Source organism: Diadema antillarum, unplaced genomic scaffold (assembly GCF_040938485.1).
Source record: "Diadema antillarum isolate AM-2024a unplaced genomic scaffold, OU_Dant_1.0 seq00001390_RagTag, whole genome shotgun sequence".
Classification (NCBI taxonomy): domain Eukaryota; kingdom Metazoa; phylum Echinodermata; class Echinoidea; order Diadematoida; family Diadematidae; genus Diadema; species Diadema antillarum.
This window is the reverse complement of record NW_027272145.1, coordinates 967,833-984,063: the sequence shown is the minus strand read 5'-3', so window position 1 is coordinate 984,063 and position 16,231 is coordinate 967,833. Positions and strand designations below refer to the sequence as shown.

Here is a 16,231-nt window from a genome sequence, read left to right as displayed (position 1 = left end):
ACTCGAGCGCCCTCTATTGGGCATACAGTTTGTTGAGGGAGATCCCCTATGTGTAAAAACTAAAAGCCCTGTAATGTAAGACTTTGGGCATTCTTGTGTTGGCAACTGACAAAGACAGTAACAGTTTTTATTGCAAGTCAGTATGAAGCTGTTATGTGACATCCAAGAGTTATTTTCTGGTACTATAAATAATGACAAAAATAATAATGATAATGACAACAATAATCATAATAATATAACAGTTTCACAATGAATTTGAACCCTGGATGTCTCTCTTGTCACATATTACCATGTACTCTCACAAAAGAGATAGCTACGAACAAGGTCATCTTTAAACAGGCACAATGAGCGCTGCATATCCAGACTGTTGCCATGGAAACGTGTGCAGGAGAACCCCTCACTACCTACTGAGACCATTGTGGAAATACAATGTGATGGAAGAATGTAAAAGATACAAAGATATTGCAAAAAGAATTAATTTGGTCATAATTTGATCAAGTATTCAATGAAAGTATTCAAGTAATTATCCTCTTGATGTGAAACTAACACTGGTCAGTTCCAAAGCAACTTGCAGTGCCATTCAGTAGACACTATACATATACTATCACTTGATCCAGGACAAGAAAATCATCTTCAATGACTTTCATGTCAATCAACTGAATAAAGTGGGTAAGATATTACAACACTGAACATGAGTCAGCGTAGAACATAAAATATTAACCCTGCCTGCTAGGTTGCCATAAGCATGTTTGATATCTATGGCTTATCGACATGGCTTATTTCTTTGATAGACAAATAATAAAACAAGAACAGATCCAGCAATGACTTGCAATTCACATAAAATTACAGAATTTTACAGATGATTGACAGGATATTCAAACATTTTGAGTCTAAATTTCTGTACAAAATACAAATGGTTAGAACTCTCTGCAATATTACATGTCATGACACAGAGAATGCACTGAAAGGTTTAAATGGAAGAAGTCCATGATGAAGAAATCTAAACAAATGAAATAAAACCTCACATTAATGCAGGCATAGTATTCAATTCACCTGTCCTTTTCTATGATCCAAACTTTTTGAAACATGCCAATTTACAAAACCTCACACATACGATATTGCTTGATGTACCAAACAGCATAGAGTCCACAGGTATGGACAGTTTTCACAAATGATAAACCCTGATAAAGGCTGCATATATTCAATACACTCAGAAGAATCAAGAACAGTCGTGGGAAAAACAGCCACTGGCATAGCTGACTTTTTTTTTGGAGGACACGACAAGATTAGATTCGCAGCTTCATACCACTTACACTGCATCAACGAGCAGGATGATAAGCGACACGTGTGGTCTGCATTTTTAAGGGTGTAAAAATGTAGAAAAAATGGAAGAAAAAAAAAGATCACATCCCTTTCTCTAATTCAAGTCAACTGGAGATGTGTGTGAAAATCAATTTATTTCATCTTCTATACAGCCATGTACAATGTGATGGCACTACAGCAAGATCTCACAAGCTTCATTGACAAATTATAATCGCAATAACTTTTGACTTCAAATTTTGAGCAGCAGATTGCAACGTGGTACATTTTCTTCTCATGATTGAGGAAGTCAACATTACATAGCAAGTCTTCGACATTTCATATCATATAACCATTTATCCGTTAATTCTCAGGAAGTTTATACATTCCCATTCTTGAGTGACAATTTAGCACTTCTCTCCATAAAATAAAGTGATTATTACACCAACTTTTATACATACAACCCTTACCACACAATACCATACGAGTCCAAACAGTTATCAGGTTATGATTGGTTTTTTAAAAAGAGTACAAAATACTGGTGTTAGAAAAACTAGCCAAGTATCACACATCTTGAAATGGTATTTGATCCCAAACACATCCTGAAGAAATTTAATGGGTATCACTATCTTTATCTTTGAGGGGGAGACATAAAAACAAAGAGCACACATGTGATGAAAGCATTTACCCTTACTCTGATCCTTGGAACAGACATCAAATCTTTACAGCATTGAACATTACAGAAGAAATCCTCCAGTGTGAATTGCCCTTGATAAGCGTCAACACTTTGGGTTTGTTTTTTTTTTTTTTTAAGGCCATGCGGCTTTGAACTATTTGAAGGACTGCTACATTTCTGTTTGCATTTTACGCTTGAATTGATGAACCAATCACTACAATGCTCTCATTCCATTCCCATCAGTTGTATGCCATTCCTCAAGTGCACCTTGCGAGGGCTCACTCTAGTTTCACATGCACAAAGTTCAGTGCAAAATGTTACACATTTGCACTCTTGAGATGAATGAGGAGGATTTCACAACACAGTTTATACACAGTCACTTTAATACATTTAGTATGTACTTCCTTTTCTTTTTATTCTTTTCTTTTTTTGGCACTGGTGGTCTCTACATTTCGCTTCAGTGATGCCAACTTGGCATTATGGGAATCTAAATGTTGCTCTACTTTGAAAAATCTGACAAACTGGATATATATAAGCAGAGTATATTCAAGAAATCATTGATGGGTTATATACTTTCCATGAAAAAAAAAAATGAACTTATTTTCATCAATCTGTGTTAGAGTGCAATTTTATGTCTGTTTGTTTACTTTCCAGGTATTTCATGTCTGTATCATGAAATACCAAAAATACTCAGCTGACAGGAAATGATTTTCTGAGAAGTTGTTAATTTCAAAGTTGAGATGACAGGGACATTAGGGATTGGAGAGTTATAAACCATGAGCGAGCAACAAGCAGAAACATATAAAGATGGGGCAGAATCTGCAATGAAAAGGATTGCATGCAGTAAGAACAGCAAAGGAGTTCTCTAGCAATAACGAAAGCATTTTATTTACATTTTTCTTTCTTCCTTTACTTTTGCAACACATACTGTCGGTTTTCTTCACATATCGTTTACTTCGCAGCAGTAGAATACGGAATACTGACAGTTTCAATGTCTTTGCTACAGGCATGAGACAGAGAAAAGTTGAAAAAAGAGGAGAAGAGTTTGCGAGGGAGCGAAGCGACCAAGCTGTGAGGGAGCGTAGCGACCGAGCGGGGGGAGGGTGTGGGAGGGTGGTGTCCCCCCTCCCACGGTGAGGACTTTTTGAAATTCAAGGTACGAAAAAACTCATTTTAATGCATTTTACAACTGAAATTTACTATTGTTATGAGGTACATTTTACAGAGAAACATTGTGATAATTGAACTCATAAATGACACTTGCAAAATCTAAAGGAAGGAATAGTATGCTTAACTGTTGAATACCTAGGACCTACTCAAATGTGAGGCCATAATAAATCACAGTAATGTACACCCAGGTGACGTCTTGCTGGATTCAGTTCATACGGGTACAAAAAAAAAATCACAGCTTAGCATTGCCATTGTTGGCTGTCTTTACCTCAGTCCATTAACAGTTTACAGTGCGCAGACCAGGCAAAGTATTGCTGATCTTGTACTTGGTCCATGTAGTCTAGTAGAGAATCATGTACCATGGTATGTAAGAGAGCTGAAAATAAATCATACATGCAGCTCAGCACTGTTGACCGTCTCTACGTCCATGCAACAGCTAACTTAGACTGCCTATAATACCTTACAGGAGGTACAAAAATTTGTAGACCCGGTTAAGTCCATAAACATTTTCTCATTGAAGAAAGAAATATTCTCACCGGTCCACAAAATCACGATGACAAATGTAACGTTAGGTCACGCCAACGTAATCAGCGGGATACAAAAGCAGCGCATCGCGTTGACCGAAAGATCGGTCCGTATCTGTCCGTCGGGGAATGTTCCGCGGAGACTGCGTCTGGCTTCACGGATCCCTACGGAGGTCTACGCATCGCGTAGACAGAAAGATCCGTCTGTCCGGAGGACTCTTTTATATTTTGCCATAACGCTGTCCGATCCTCCGTATACGGAGATCCGTGAAGCCAGACGCAAGTCTCCGCCGAACATTCCCCGCCCGACGGACAGATACAGACCGATCTTTCGGTCAATGCATCGCGCTGAATGCTGCGGCAGCATGCATGCCGAAGCTCCTTGATAGTAATGATACACGTAATACGCAGTTACAGCCTCACGTGTGCCCGTGCATCATATCACACCACACTGCAAGCTACACTAGTATAGTAGCTACAAGTTGATCGACACGCACGTTTCACATCCATTTCACGCATGAAACATGCAACATCGCACAGCTGCCCGCTGACAAAATGCACTCATCACCATTCACACACGGCGAGATATGGTGGCTGCGAAAAAAAAAAAAAAAAAGAAAAAGAGGAAAATCACGGAAATTTTCCCGACTGTGTATTTTCTAACCAGAATTTCAAAATCCGCGGAAATCCGCGGATCCGCGGAGAAATCTCATGCCTGTTGCTAACAACACAAGAAACATAAATATCTATACAGTTGCAAAGAAAAGATGAAAAACAATCTACTCTGTTGATACCACTGATGCAAACACGAGTGTTTCGTTTGTTTGGGAGTTCACGTTAACATCTTTGAAACCAATAATAATCATCTTTTGCCCTTTTAAAAAAGCTGGCAAGTTCTATTTCACTGTTGCATATAAGTGTGAACAAGAAACGAAAGGATTGCGCACAGCCCCAAAACTCCCACTACGTACAACAAGTCACCTTCTCGTTCTATGAAAACAGAAGAACACAGACTAGCCCAGCAGAGAGTGTGAAATGCAATTCCATTTTCGTGTTCTCCCCACCAAACATTAACTTGAAGAATGAAAGCATTCCGATCCAACCGAGACTGGAAGCGGAAGAAATTATTTACATTCTCTGTTTTACAAAAGCAGAAAAAGTTATGGAGTACAGACTCACACCTTCTACCTGCCAGTGGTAATTCAGAAATCGTCGGAGACTGGAAGGCTTGTAACAGCGAGACTACTACCATTCCCGACACAAGACAGCTGTCAGTAAAAAAAAAGTCTCTCCGACTAACCTCTCTGATTGATCACATGATATACAATTTACACTTTTGCTCTCTCTCTCTCCCTCTCTCTCTCTCACTCACTCTTTTTCCCACTCTCTTTCTCTCTCACAGAGACTCAACTTCCTGAAAAAACACTTCTTCTGGTTTCTGCATGTGCACAAAACTTGAATATCTTCTGTATACGCCATATATTTAGCGAGTCATTTTTTTTTTTGAATCGGGACTCTCTAAAAACTTTGCGAGTGGTTGAATCCGCAGTCAGGAAGTAGCGCAATGCAAGGAGAAATGTATGTATGCATGTCACATTAACGTTCGGGTTAGAGTTGATATTTTTTTCATGTTGTTAAATTCGTGAATAGCGCCTGACTCACGGAATTTGTGAGAATAAAAACTTCATAAAATGTATGGCGTATACAGTAACTAATGTAATGCCCTTATTTTGTCTGGATCCCTTTCACAAGCAAGAATGAGAATATATCTAAACAACAACGAAGTGACATTAATCACCTTCATTGATGATCCTTGTCATTATTTGTTGTAGGACGTTCATCGAGTCAGACGTTACATTGATGATGTTCTCAGACCAGCCTAGCTTCAATGATTGTTTCTGAGTCATGCAACACAGACTCACGTCTTCCCCTGCAAAATTCTATCATAGTCTGATGGCGAGCGATGCAATGAATACAGCGAAGAGCTAGTTCTCCTTAAATCAGTCAATGACTCTTTTTGTTTTGCTTTTTGGTGTTATTTCGTTTTTCACTATTTATATTTTGATGATGGTATACTCCTGTAAGGAGGAGAGAAGAACGTAAAGCACCCAGAGGAACATAAGGATCCCCGAAGTGATGTACCGCCCTAGCGGCGGTCCGCCGAGCTCCGCCTTGCCGAAGAAGCCGAAGTACCGCCTCATCATGAGGATGACGATGGTGACGATGGCGCAGACGGTGTACGTGGCCACGCTGAACGCGAGGCTGCCAGCGGGGACGGCAAAGGTGTCATCCTGGAAACGTACAAAAATGCACGGAAGAGCATGGGAGTAAGAGTATATTGCTATCAATGATTATCTACATTTGGGTGCCATTCCATTCATACATAAACAAAGTCTGATACACTCCAATATGTGAACATATAATTGTACGCTATTGTATGAAACTTGTATGTATGTTTGCACTTTTTTGTGGAATTGCCACAACTCACAATATGTCGTCAAGAGTTTTGAGCTCCGTGCAACAGAATTGGGCAACATAAAATGCAGATGCATCATGTAGTAAGTAACAAAGAAGCCATGACTGGCTGACCATCATATTACACACTTTCATGCATTCCTCAATAATCAAGGTTGAGCTTGACAAACAAAATGTTGCCAGTTGATTCCCAACTCCTCCACTATCTCTCCCCTCCCCCATATTTCTACTACATCAAGTCTAACCTCAGCCTCTCACATTTTTCACAGCAGACGGGCAAAGGAAACGTACGAAATTAAAAATTTGTCACTAACCTGCGCTGCCCAGTAGATGGCAGCGATGAGCCACGGAAGACCCAAGCCCAGGAACACGTTCACGGAGTTGCTGCCCGTCACGTTGCCGACAGCGTTGTCGGCCGAGTTCTCGTTGTTGGCCGCCGTCTTGCTGGCGAAGGTGTCAGGCAGACTGGTGCCCAGGGCCACGAAGGTGATGGCCGTCACGCTGTCCTTCAGCGAGATCAGGCACCCGAAGATGCTGGCCAGGTCGCCGATCAGCGCCGTCAAAATGGCAATGAATCCCAGGGCGACGACGAACGTGATCCATCCGCCCGAGTTCAGGAAGTTTGGTGGAGGCACGCAGGCGAAGATGACCTAGCGTCAAGGTAGGGCGGTGAGAGCAAAAGCTACAGTCAGAATATGACACAACTTCACTTACATTTGTAGTAGATTGGTGTCACCTCAATTTACTCCAAGTAGTCACAGAAATTCAAAGACAACATATCAGACTGTTTAAAACAAGAGATCATCAGAATATCAGTTTTAGAATATTAGAAACAGGAAAACATAAATTATCCAAGAGCATGTGGTACAAATAAAAGTTTTCAATTCACCAAAAAGGTGCACTAAGCATAACAAACTATTCCGCAAACATCATGCAACGGATCTTTGCCATATGTAGACAATGAGACAGTGTATTGTCACTGCACTTTCTTCTTGAGGGTCTGTGTTCATGTAGAAAGATGGAACATTTCAAATACATTATGTTCTAATTAAAATTGTGACATTTGGGGCGAACGTTTTAGACCACTGGTCATGAAGCTTACATGTGGAGTTCAGTGGATTTCTGCAAATTGACCGCTATCAGCTTATGCCTACACTTCCAGTCAAACCAAAACACTTGGATATTGAGGACACTCAACAAGGTTCTACGATGTCTCATGGAGTGTCAACTTAAAAGAGACAAAATGCAGACAAATATCTTTGCCAGGAACTTCCAGTTCCACTCCCAACATCTTAACACCGACAGAAGACTGCAGCTGTGAGCTAAACTAAGCATGGAGTACTCCCCGAAGACGGTTTGATTTTGCTACAACACACATTTCCCATAGACACTTGCCCGAGAATACTCGGGACTCATCCTCAACTGGTTAACTGAGTAAAATTCATTACAAGATTAAGTAACATGCAAAATCTGTTTGCTCTTGTACAAATAAGATAGCTAATCTACTCTGCTGATTATTACTGACCAAACGGTGCAAAGGAAACATGATATAGTTGATGACATTCACAGTGGATTATGGTAGGTACTTTATTTTTTGTACAGGTTGGTCGGACACGAACTCTGCTTGAAGGCAGAATCTTTCAGCATGGTGGACATAATTTCAGGTTGGTTCAAAAGTGTAAAATATATTATAATGCAACGAACTTCTGTAAAACTACTCCCTGTGATGAAATAACAAGTTTCCATTTGTACCTTGAAACCAAATGTTAGGAAGTGCATGACGTAGTCAAATCCAGTGGCATTTTCCACATCCCCACCATTCACGTTCATGGCATCCCGGAACTGGTCGGCAAAGGTCGCATTGCCGATCCTGAGGCGATCGAGGTTGACGTGGGTGATCTTCACAACTCTGTCCAGCATGCTAGTGTAATCTGCAAGGAATGCACAATTAGTAGCATTAAAAAGGGATGGTACAGTCTTGATTGAGATGGGGCTCCAGGTCTCCAACGTTTTTTTTTTTAATGATTATTTTTTCAGACAATGAGAAACCTCTTTATGAAACGTGAAAGAGCATATAATTCTTCAAGGAATTCAAAATTTATTTGATAAAAATTGGTTTTTTAAAATGGCTGAGAAATCCAAAACCAAGCAATCCCAATTAAAGGTGGGACCCAACTTTTCTTAGGGTTGCTTTGTTTAACTTTGTATTTGGATATCTCGGTCATTTCAAACCCGGTTTTCATCAAATTAACTTCAAATTCCTCTAGAACTGTATGCTCCTGAACACTTCATAAGATGGCTTCTAATTATTTTGCAAAAAAAAAGGTAGAAGGTTAATCCTTTAAAGATAGGAGTTTGGCATCAAGACTATTATTTGAGCAGATGAGAGATCTTCAGTGCGACTATCCTTTTACCCATTACGGGTCAGTGGAAGTACATTGTAATATGATACAGGAGCCTGGACCAGCAGAAACATTTCATCCTCACATAAATAAAGCAGCCACACATGAAATATGACCTAAGAGTAGCAGTTCACCACAGTTTATGGGAACAACAATAACAACAAAAACACCAATAACACCACCAACAGGATGCACTATTTCTCTTTCAATTTTCAGGTGAAAGTGCTACAGCTATACTGAAGCCATGTGTAACATTTATCTACTTCTGTATTTTCTTTCCCATGGCATTCAAGCACTATTCCATACCACATTCAACTTGGCTTTAACCCTAATCAGGCTGGGCTTTTTTGGCTATGCTATATCTGGGGGGGGGGGGGGGGGGGGGGGGGGGGGGGGGGGGGGGGGGCGGATTTCGCCCCCCCTTCAGATCTCGCCTATGGAACACGTGATCGCGCCGAAAATAGGCACACACGACGCCCGCGATGTATACTATCAAAATGTATGGTTGCTTTCTCCGAAAAATTTTTCTTATATTTTATATTAATTAATTATTGTAATTAATGCATAAAATCAGTTTTGGGTTCTAAATCACTTATTAATGCTCTAATTAAGCTAATTTCTTTTAAAAAATGTTTCTTGTATCATTCTCCTGAGACATAGGATAAAAAAAAATCTGTATCGAAATTAATTTCTTATGTATGTGATTGTTTTTTGAATTTCTTATGTATTTCTTTGTTTTTCGACCTTTTGTTTTTGTTTGTTTTTTGGCCAAAATTTGTCACAGACATTTTTCGAAGCTTTATTATGCTAAAATGAATTAATTTCATCCATTCTAAGTCAAGATATGAATTTTTATGTGAATTAATTGAAAAAACACAATTTGCATTGGATTTGTACACAAAATCACGTTTTGGAGCAATTTTGGGGTTGACGAATTTTTTTCGAACGGACGTCGCGTCAAAACGGTACACGCAGGCGCAACAATTTTGGTCTCAAAAGTTGCGCGATACTTGAAAGAAAAAAGTCCTGAAACATCGCTGCGGGAGCTTATCGCGCTGCGAAGATATTGCACGAAACGTCGAGGGGGGTGGATTCCACCCCCCCCCCCCAGCCTGATTAGGGTTAATAGACAGAATAAATCAAAATAAAAGGGTAAATATTATAGGGTCTTTTTTTAATCCAAATCGTCCTTAACAAATGGAAAGTTGGAGTAGTTCAGAGCTTCACATGCTGGCATGAAACAGTAATATTCGAGGCAAGAACTACATATGAAAATTAAATGAATTGATGATGTCATAGTATAGCAAGATTCAAATTGACCTACAAAGAAGTCTTCACTGAATTTCATACTGTTTTGAACAAAAACCCTGCAGACTTTGCATCAAATATTTGTCATATGTGACAAGAACCTAGAAAGTTGATAAGTTACATGACTGGCATATTTGGTCACAAAAAAAAAACAAACCCAACACCACTACTTGGTGAAAACATGTAAAAATCTAACATTCAATAAGTCTCCCATTTCACATCCAACTTGGATGACACTTTTACCATGTTAAGTGGGTGTCCTGTATTCTTACGTCTTTTCTTCTCCCTTTTTTTTTATGGGGGGGGGGGGTTGTATTCATTGACATCTACTTGAACAAAAAACTGAACTCACAGAGTTTTTGTCCAGGGATGACCCTTTTGTTTGGTGTGACAGTACAGTCTCTTTTCAGGTCAAATGCCTCTCTATCCATTACACATGATCAGGGATTTTAACTGCTGGGATTCTAATGGCTATTTACTTCTTAACACTGCAAACACGGGGCCACAGCTCATTCTACCACTAAAGTTGGCTGACAAATGAGGGTACATGCAATTATTGACCCAACATTGAGTAGTCATTTCAGGTGGAAATTAATTAATGGCAAACATTAAAGGTAATAAGGCATCACAGAATAACCAAAGTGCAATACGGCAGTCGACTGTTTTTACTGGTTCAAACATTCTGGTCCGTAAAGCAAAAAACAAGCTCTATACATCTCAATACATATCAATGCTGCCTCCAACTAAATTAAGCAAAACTGGTCTAGAATATGGATGTCAAACAAAGTCATCTTAATTTGTTTGCCTGAAAAACTTGTTTAAAAAAATAGTAATAAAAACTAGTCTGAAAAACTAGTTCTAAAGAGTGTTTATTGCCTGGATACTGCTTTAAATACATGTAGATGAGTGGCACTGCTTGTAAGAGAGAAATGTACACGCAAGCGTCATCAACTGAACATAGGCTACATGTTGATTAAAAAAAAGCAACTGCTCCGTAAGACAGAAATGACTGACGTCAGATTTAGTGGTCTCTTTATCATTAACATCAATTTAAGTGTGAGGGCCTTTTGTTTTTTCTGAGGGTTGCAAAGTGGTCAGCACACACTGGAAATTTCAATTCCGAGACAGGCAATTTTTCTTCCACAAAATAAGGGTTTTCTTCCACATTTCTGTATACAGAAACAGTCTAGAGTAAATCCACGGTGGTCAGAAGTAAGGAATTTAATTTGTCAATGATCAGCCACATCAGTTTGATAAAGTACTCACCGTCATCATTGATAATCGTCACCACTGTCTTCTTGAGGCGTCCCAGCTGCGCGCCGCCGGTGGGCTCGCTCAGCTCCACCTCAAAGCTCTCGTCCTTCTCGTACTCCTGGTCGTCGATGATGGGGATCTCGATGAACTTCTCCCGCTCGCCGTGCTCAAAGACCAGGGTGCCCTCGCCACCGGTGTAGTCCTGGCCATTGACCGCCTCGATGTCCTTGGTCTTCCACTTGACCTCGATCTTGCCGTCGCTGCCCTGGTTGCGGATGACCGGCAGCACGGCCGAGCCGATGCTCTCCTTAACGATGTAACTGGTCTTGGTGAATTCCAGGGTGCCGGGCTCTGAGACAAAAAAAAAAAAAATTCAGGGATGTGGACAAACAGAGACGTTTGAGAGGTATGACAGGCTTTAACCCTAAACAACAAGTATGCGTTACTCACCGACATTGCCTCTTTTGGAATGCTTTCTTATTCAGTCAGGCACAGATGTGCAGAGACTATTAACTGTCAATGAATGGGGATTACCTAATCACCTTTAAACCCCATTGTGTCACCATGGACTCCTGGTTGAACTGAGGCAGATTGTTAAGCCTGAGTGGGCAGGCCAGCTTACAAATGGGTCAAGTTTGGAGGAATTGACCAGAAGCCAAAATACTGATGATTATTAAAAAAAAAAATACAGCAAGTTACAGCAAAATGCCTGGGCACATAGTTAATATGCTTGATATGAGTACCAGTATCCATTGAGTGGTGGATAACACCATGCACATGTAGATCTTGTTTAGTTTTGTCTCTGCCTATACTCATTTAGAGTCATTTAAGGAGCTATCTCAAAGGCTTAGGCCACTAGAACTGTTTCACAGCACTGCGATATTGCACTGATCATGAGTTGGGTTGTTTGGCCACTTTTAATACAAATTATGAAACAAATGCTCTGGGGCTTCATTTCATTATGTGCAATTAAGCTGGAGTTCAATGCACTTTGAGGCAGGTCTTCTTCCTCAGACAACATAAAATCAATTGAATGAATTACTGTGCATCTTTAAACCTAGGACAAGATGATTTCATACTTGCATTTCTTGTCTATCATGTTTCCATAGAGATTTTATCAACAGGTATAATTTTAATCCCATGTCTTGGTCAGCATTAAATCATGGCTTTTCTTTTTTTTTATTTGACCTTTACAGCCACCTTACCATCATCATTGATAATGGTGACCTCGATGATGCTCTTCTTGCCGATGATCGCGTTTCCCTTGGTGTCGACCTGGAGCTTGACGAAGAACGTTTCATCCGGCTCCCACTCGTAGTCATCGATGATCTCGATCTCGATGTTCTTCGTCGTTTCGCCGGGCTCGAAGATGAGCTGGCCCTTCTTGGCGATGTAGTCCTGGCCCGCCTCGGCAGTGCCATCAAATGTCTCGAACCTAGAGAGAGGGGTAATGAAGTGGAAAAATTATGATTCCGCTGATAATATTATGTCCCCAACGATCATTTGCTTTGGACATTGTACTAACCCACTACCTGCAACAATGACAATGGTGGGTCTATATTCTCTGCATCTGTGTGTGTAGTGTGTGTGTGTATATGTGTGTATTCTGGCAATTATCACACACTATTCAAATACATTATAAGCTAGTCTATAGTCTACACAAAAAAGCATAGGACATTTGTACACATCAACCATGTATGGAGTTACAAAACTGACTCCATCATGGTAGGTCCCCTGATTGTATAGTTGTGCATGTACATATACAGCAACTGCGTAACATACATACAGTGTATGAATTTCATCGTTTATTCTCCTACCATTTTCTGACACAGACACACAATTTTTGATCATGGGAGCTTTTTTTTACTTTTCAGCAACCCCAACGAAATTCATAATGCCATCAGCACATTATATTTGATTGGAATGGCAAATGCTTTTATCATATATACAGGCCAAACCCTGTCTATCTAGCTGCATCACTGCCACGCACTACAGTGCATTATCCCATTACTTCTTTGTGTGTGCGGTTCACCATGCATAACAGAATTAATGGCAATGCCGTGGCGTCGAGCAATGAGCAAAAGAGCGTCGCGGCTCATTCCACGTCCTTGACTATAATGCATGATGATATAAGAAAACGGCACGCTGTATTGGGCAACTCGTAGTGGCTCTTAATTATTTGCCATAGCACAACATCATAAATGTGCAAGAGATATCAAGCACCGAACTTATCACATACACACACAAAAAAAGCTATGATGAGCAATTATCATGAAAGTCGGGTGTCCAAAATTTGAAATACACTGGCAAAAAGTCATGGGCACGTCACGTGTGAATATAAAATTGGACAAGAGAGCTATATTGCAAGTTAGTCTCGGTATGCTTGATAAGGTTTGTTGAAGCTCGTAACACGGCTACAGACTGTAGCATCACTCTTACAGCTCTCCCGCTATCACAACTGTAAAAAACAAACAAAAATAAAAACAAAATCATCACTCACTCACTCTCGTTTCGATCGTAACAAAAGATGTGATCTTGTTTCAAACTGTGGCATCACACTGCAAATAGAACTCCCTTACAATGGCCTTAATGGACCTATTCTCTCAACATCATTCACTGTTCAGCAGAGAGATAAAAAGATAGCTAAAAAAAATTAAAAAAATCATCTTTTCATCAATCACAATGACATCATGGCGGTGCAAACCTACAGAGCATGGCTCTGCTACTCTTGACTAGTCATGTGATGAACATTGATGAGATCTACAAAGCCTCGGAGCTCTCGAGTATCACCATGGATATCACTTCCTTTGCTAGGTCCATTCTTTTTGTTTTTGTCTTCTTCTTCATCTTTGTTGGATTATACTGCCATCTTTACCGTATGTGAAAATTACTCTGGTATTACATCGGTCCTTGGTTGGGAGGGTATGAGGTTGGGGGAGGGTATGGGGTTTGGGCGGGGTGATCGTGAGAAATAAGACTCTTCCTCCTCCATCACGGAGATGGGGGGGGGGGGGGGGAGACAGTGCGGCAGTTACTGAACCCTATCCTCTCTCCTTTGTGGGATTATATTGCCATCATTACTATACCGCATGTGACAACCCCTCTGGTATTGCATTATTCCCTGGTTGGGACAGTAAGTGGTGGGGGGGGGGGGGGGGGGGGGAAGAGAAAACATCAGCAGTTATCCCATCCATCCTCCTCCCCCTTCTCCCAAGAGATATTTGGAGTATCATGCCTTTTTTATGAAATGGAGATGATACACACTATTGAATCAAACAGAATTGTGATAGAAGGTTGTCCTATGTCACACACACACACACACACACACACAAATCATCATAATTTTTGTTTCGATATCAGTTTACATAATACAAATGTAAAATTTCCAAATCTTGTGGTAAATATGCTATGGTGAGTGCCTTTAATAAAAGAAAAAAAAAAGTCCTGCATAAAGCCTTGAAAGTATCATACATGGTGTCTTTCACACAAAATGTGCCTGGCATTTTCACCGTCTGTCTGAACTCGTTTGATTATCTATTCGGTATGATAAATGCGCAGACACTGAGTCTGGCTGCTCATGCCTCTACCATTCTAAGCTGGCACTGCGCTGCCTGTCATAATGCATTCTTCTGGCCATTACACAAACATCTCCATGAGTGCCAATATGATATATTACACACTGCGTTAGATTGATGAATTCTTACAGAAATAAATCATTGGTGAGATGCTGTGCGAAAGCCACAAAATTTGAAAAACAGAAGACTCACCACAAAATGAAAACAAGAAAGAGAAACAAAAATAAATCTTTTGAACTGTGCTGGCTAAACTAAAGAAATGACATCTGTCTGTAAATATTTAAATTTTGTAGCTGTGTTAAGTAAGAACAAAGCCATAACTCTGATTCTATTGTTGTTGCTGTGCATAAGTAACCATTATTGCTGACTTATTCATTTGCATCCACTATTAATCCGTTGAAGATGAGTCCCGAGCATACTCGGGCAAGTGTCTGTGGGAAATGCGAGTTGTAGCAAAATCAGTCCATCCTCAACAGGCTAAAAGAGAACCTTTAGCAGGTGCCACTTTTGTATGCCTTTAAATATACCTCAAACACACAACAGTGCCAATAAGACCAATGCAGATATACATCGGTCATATCGCATACTGGAGTATCAAGGAAGATTTAGAATAGAAGCATTGTATACGTACTTGACCATGTGCTGAGTGCTCATGAGGCCGTAGCGCTTGACCACGATGTTCACCTTCTTCTCGTTTTCGAACACGGCGACGGAGGCTGCCGCAAATTCCACGACCGAGCGGGTGCCGCCATTCGACAGGTCCGAAGCGGGGTTGTAGGTTGTAACCTCCTTGTTCTTGATCTTGTGGTACAGCTGCGGACATTTTGACAAGACAAAACCAACTCAACTTTATGTTTACTTTGAATCCATTTAAGATGGTTGACCTCGTTATTGTAGTGGTTGCATTGCTTTAAACACAGACGCTGCATCTCAAATTCCCTGCACAAGATTAACCAAAAAAAAAATGAATCTATCTCATTCATTTCTGCAGTGTAGCCTCATTAACAGCCTAAAGACCTACACTGTAATTTAGAAGGAAGGCCTGTGTCAAACATATCATTGTAAAATGAGCATAATAGATAACCTAATGAACAGTAATATGAATGTAGCAAAAAGGCTGTTGAAAACTGCTTCAAATCTGATAGTGGCAAGCAGATGGAGTCAAATGGAGTCAAAAGGGGCCTGAGTTTCTGATTCTAGCAGAATTCTTTGTCAGAGGCAAAATGACAAACAGGTAGGGAAAGCAAGCACGAAGGACAACATTAGTTTGAAACAGATAATAGTCCATGATGATCCATTAGACCAGAGTCTGATTAAGGGAACACACTGTCAGTGGACATTTAAGTCCCATTAAGTTGTTATTCTGCCGCCTCTGTACAGATGTTTTGTCACTTTATTTCCACTCAAGATTGTGATCTGTTGTTGCATTCATTTCATAATTTAGCTATACCTCATGACAATTCCGGCACGCCCTGCGGCCTCACAAATTTTTTCAACTCCATTTTTGCACACTGTTCCTAAAAATACAGGAGTGCACTATACTGCCTA

At 40.3% G+C, this 16,231-nt stretch overlaps 1 protein-coding gene across 3 annotated transcripts in view; it reads right to left on the bottom strand.

Annotated features, from left to right (window-relative positions):
- Positions 1 to 4,454: 4,454 nt before the first annotated feature.
- LOC139708931 (sodium/calcium exchanger Calx-like) overlaps positions 4,455 to 16,231 on the bottom strand; it is a 95,485-nt gene continuing 83,708 nt past the window's right edge. For all 3 annotated transcript variants that reach the window (XM_071620895.1, XM_071620896.1, XM_071620897.1), the window contains exons 5-10: positions 15,315 to 15,496; positions 12,314 to 12,543; positions 11,121 to 11,459; positions 7,897 to 8,075; positions 6,459 to 6,794; positions 4,455 to 5,960 (exon numbers count right to left, since the gene is read on the bottom strand). In XM_071620895.1, the coding sequence (XP_071476996.1) occupies positions 5,724 to 5,960; positions 6,459 to 6,794; positions 7,897 to 8,075; positions 11,121 to 11,459; positions 12,314 to 12,543; positions 15,315 to 15,496 (1,503 nt within the window). In that variant the 3' untranslated portion in view covers positions 4,455 to 5,723. The remainder of the gene's footprint in view (positions 5,961 to 6,458; positions 6,795 to 7,896; positions 8,076 to 11,120; positions 11,460 to 12,313; positions 12,544 to 15,314; positions 15,497 to 16,231) is intronic.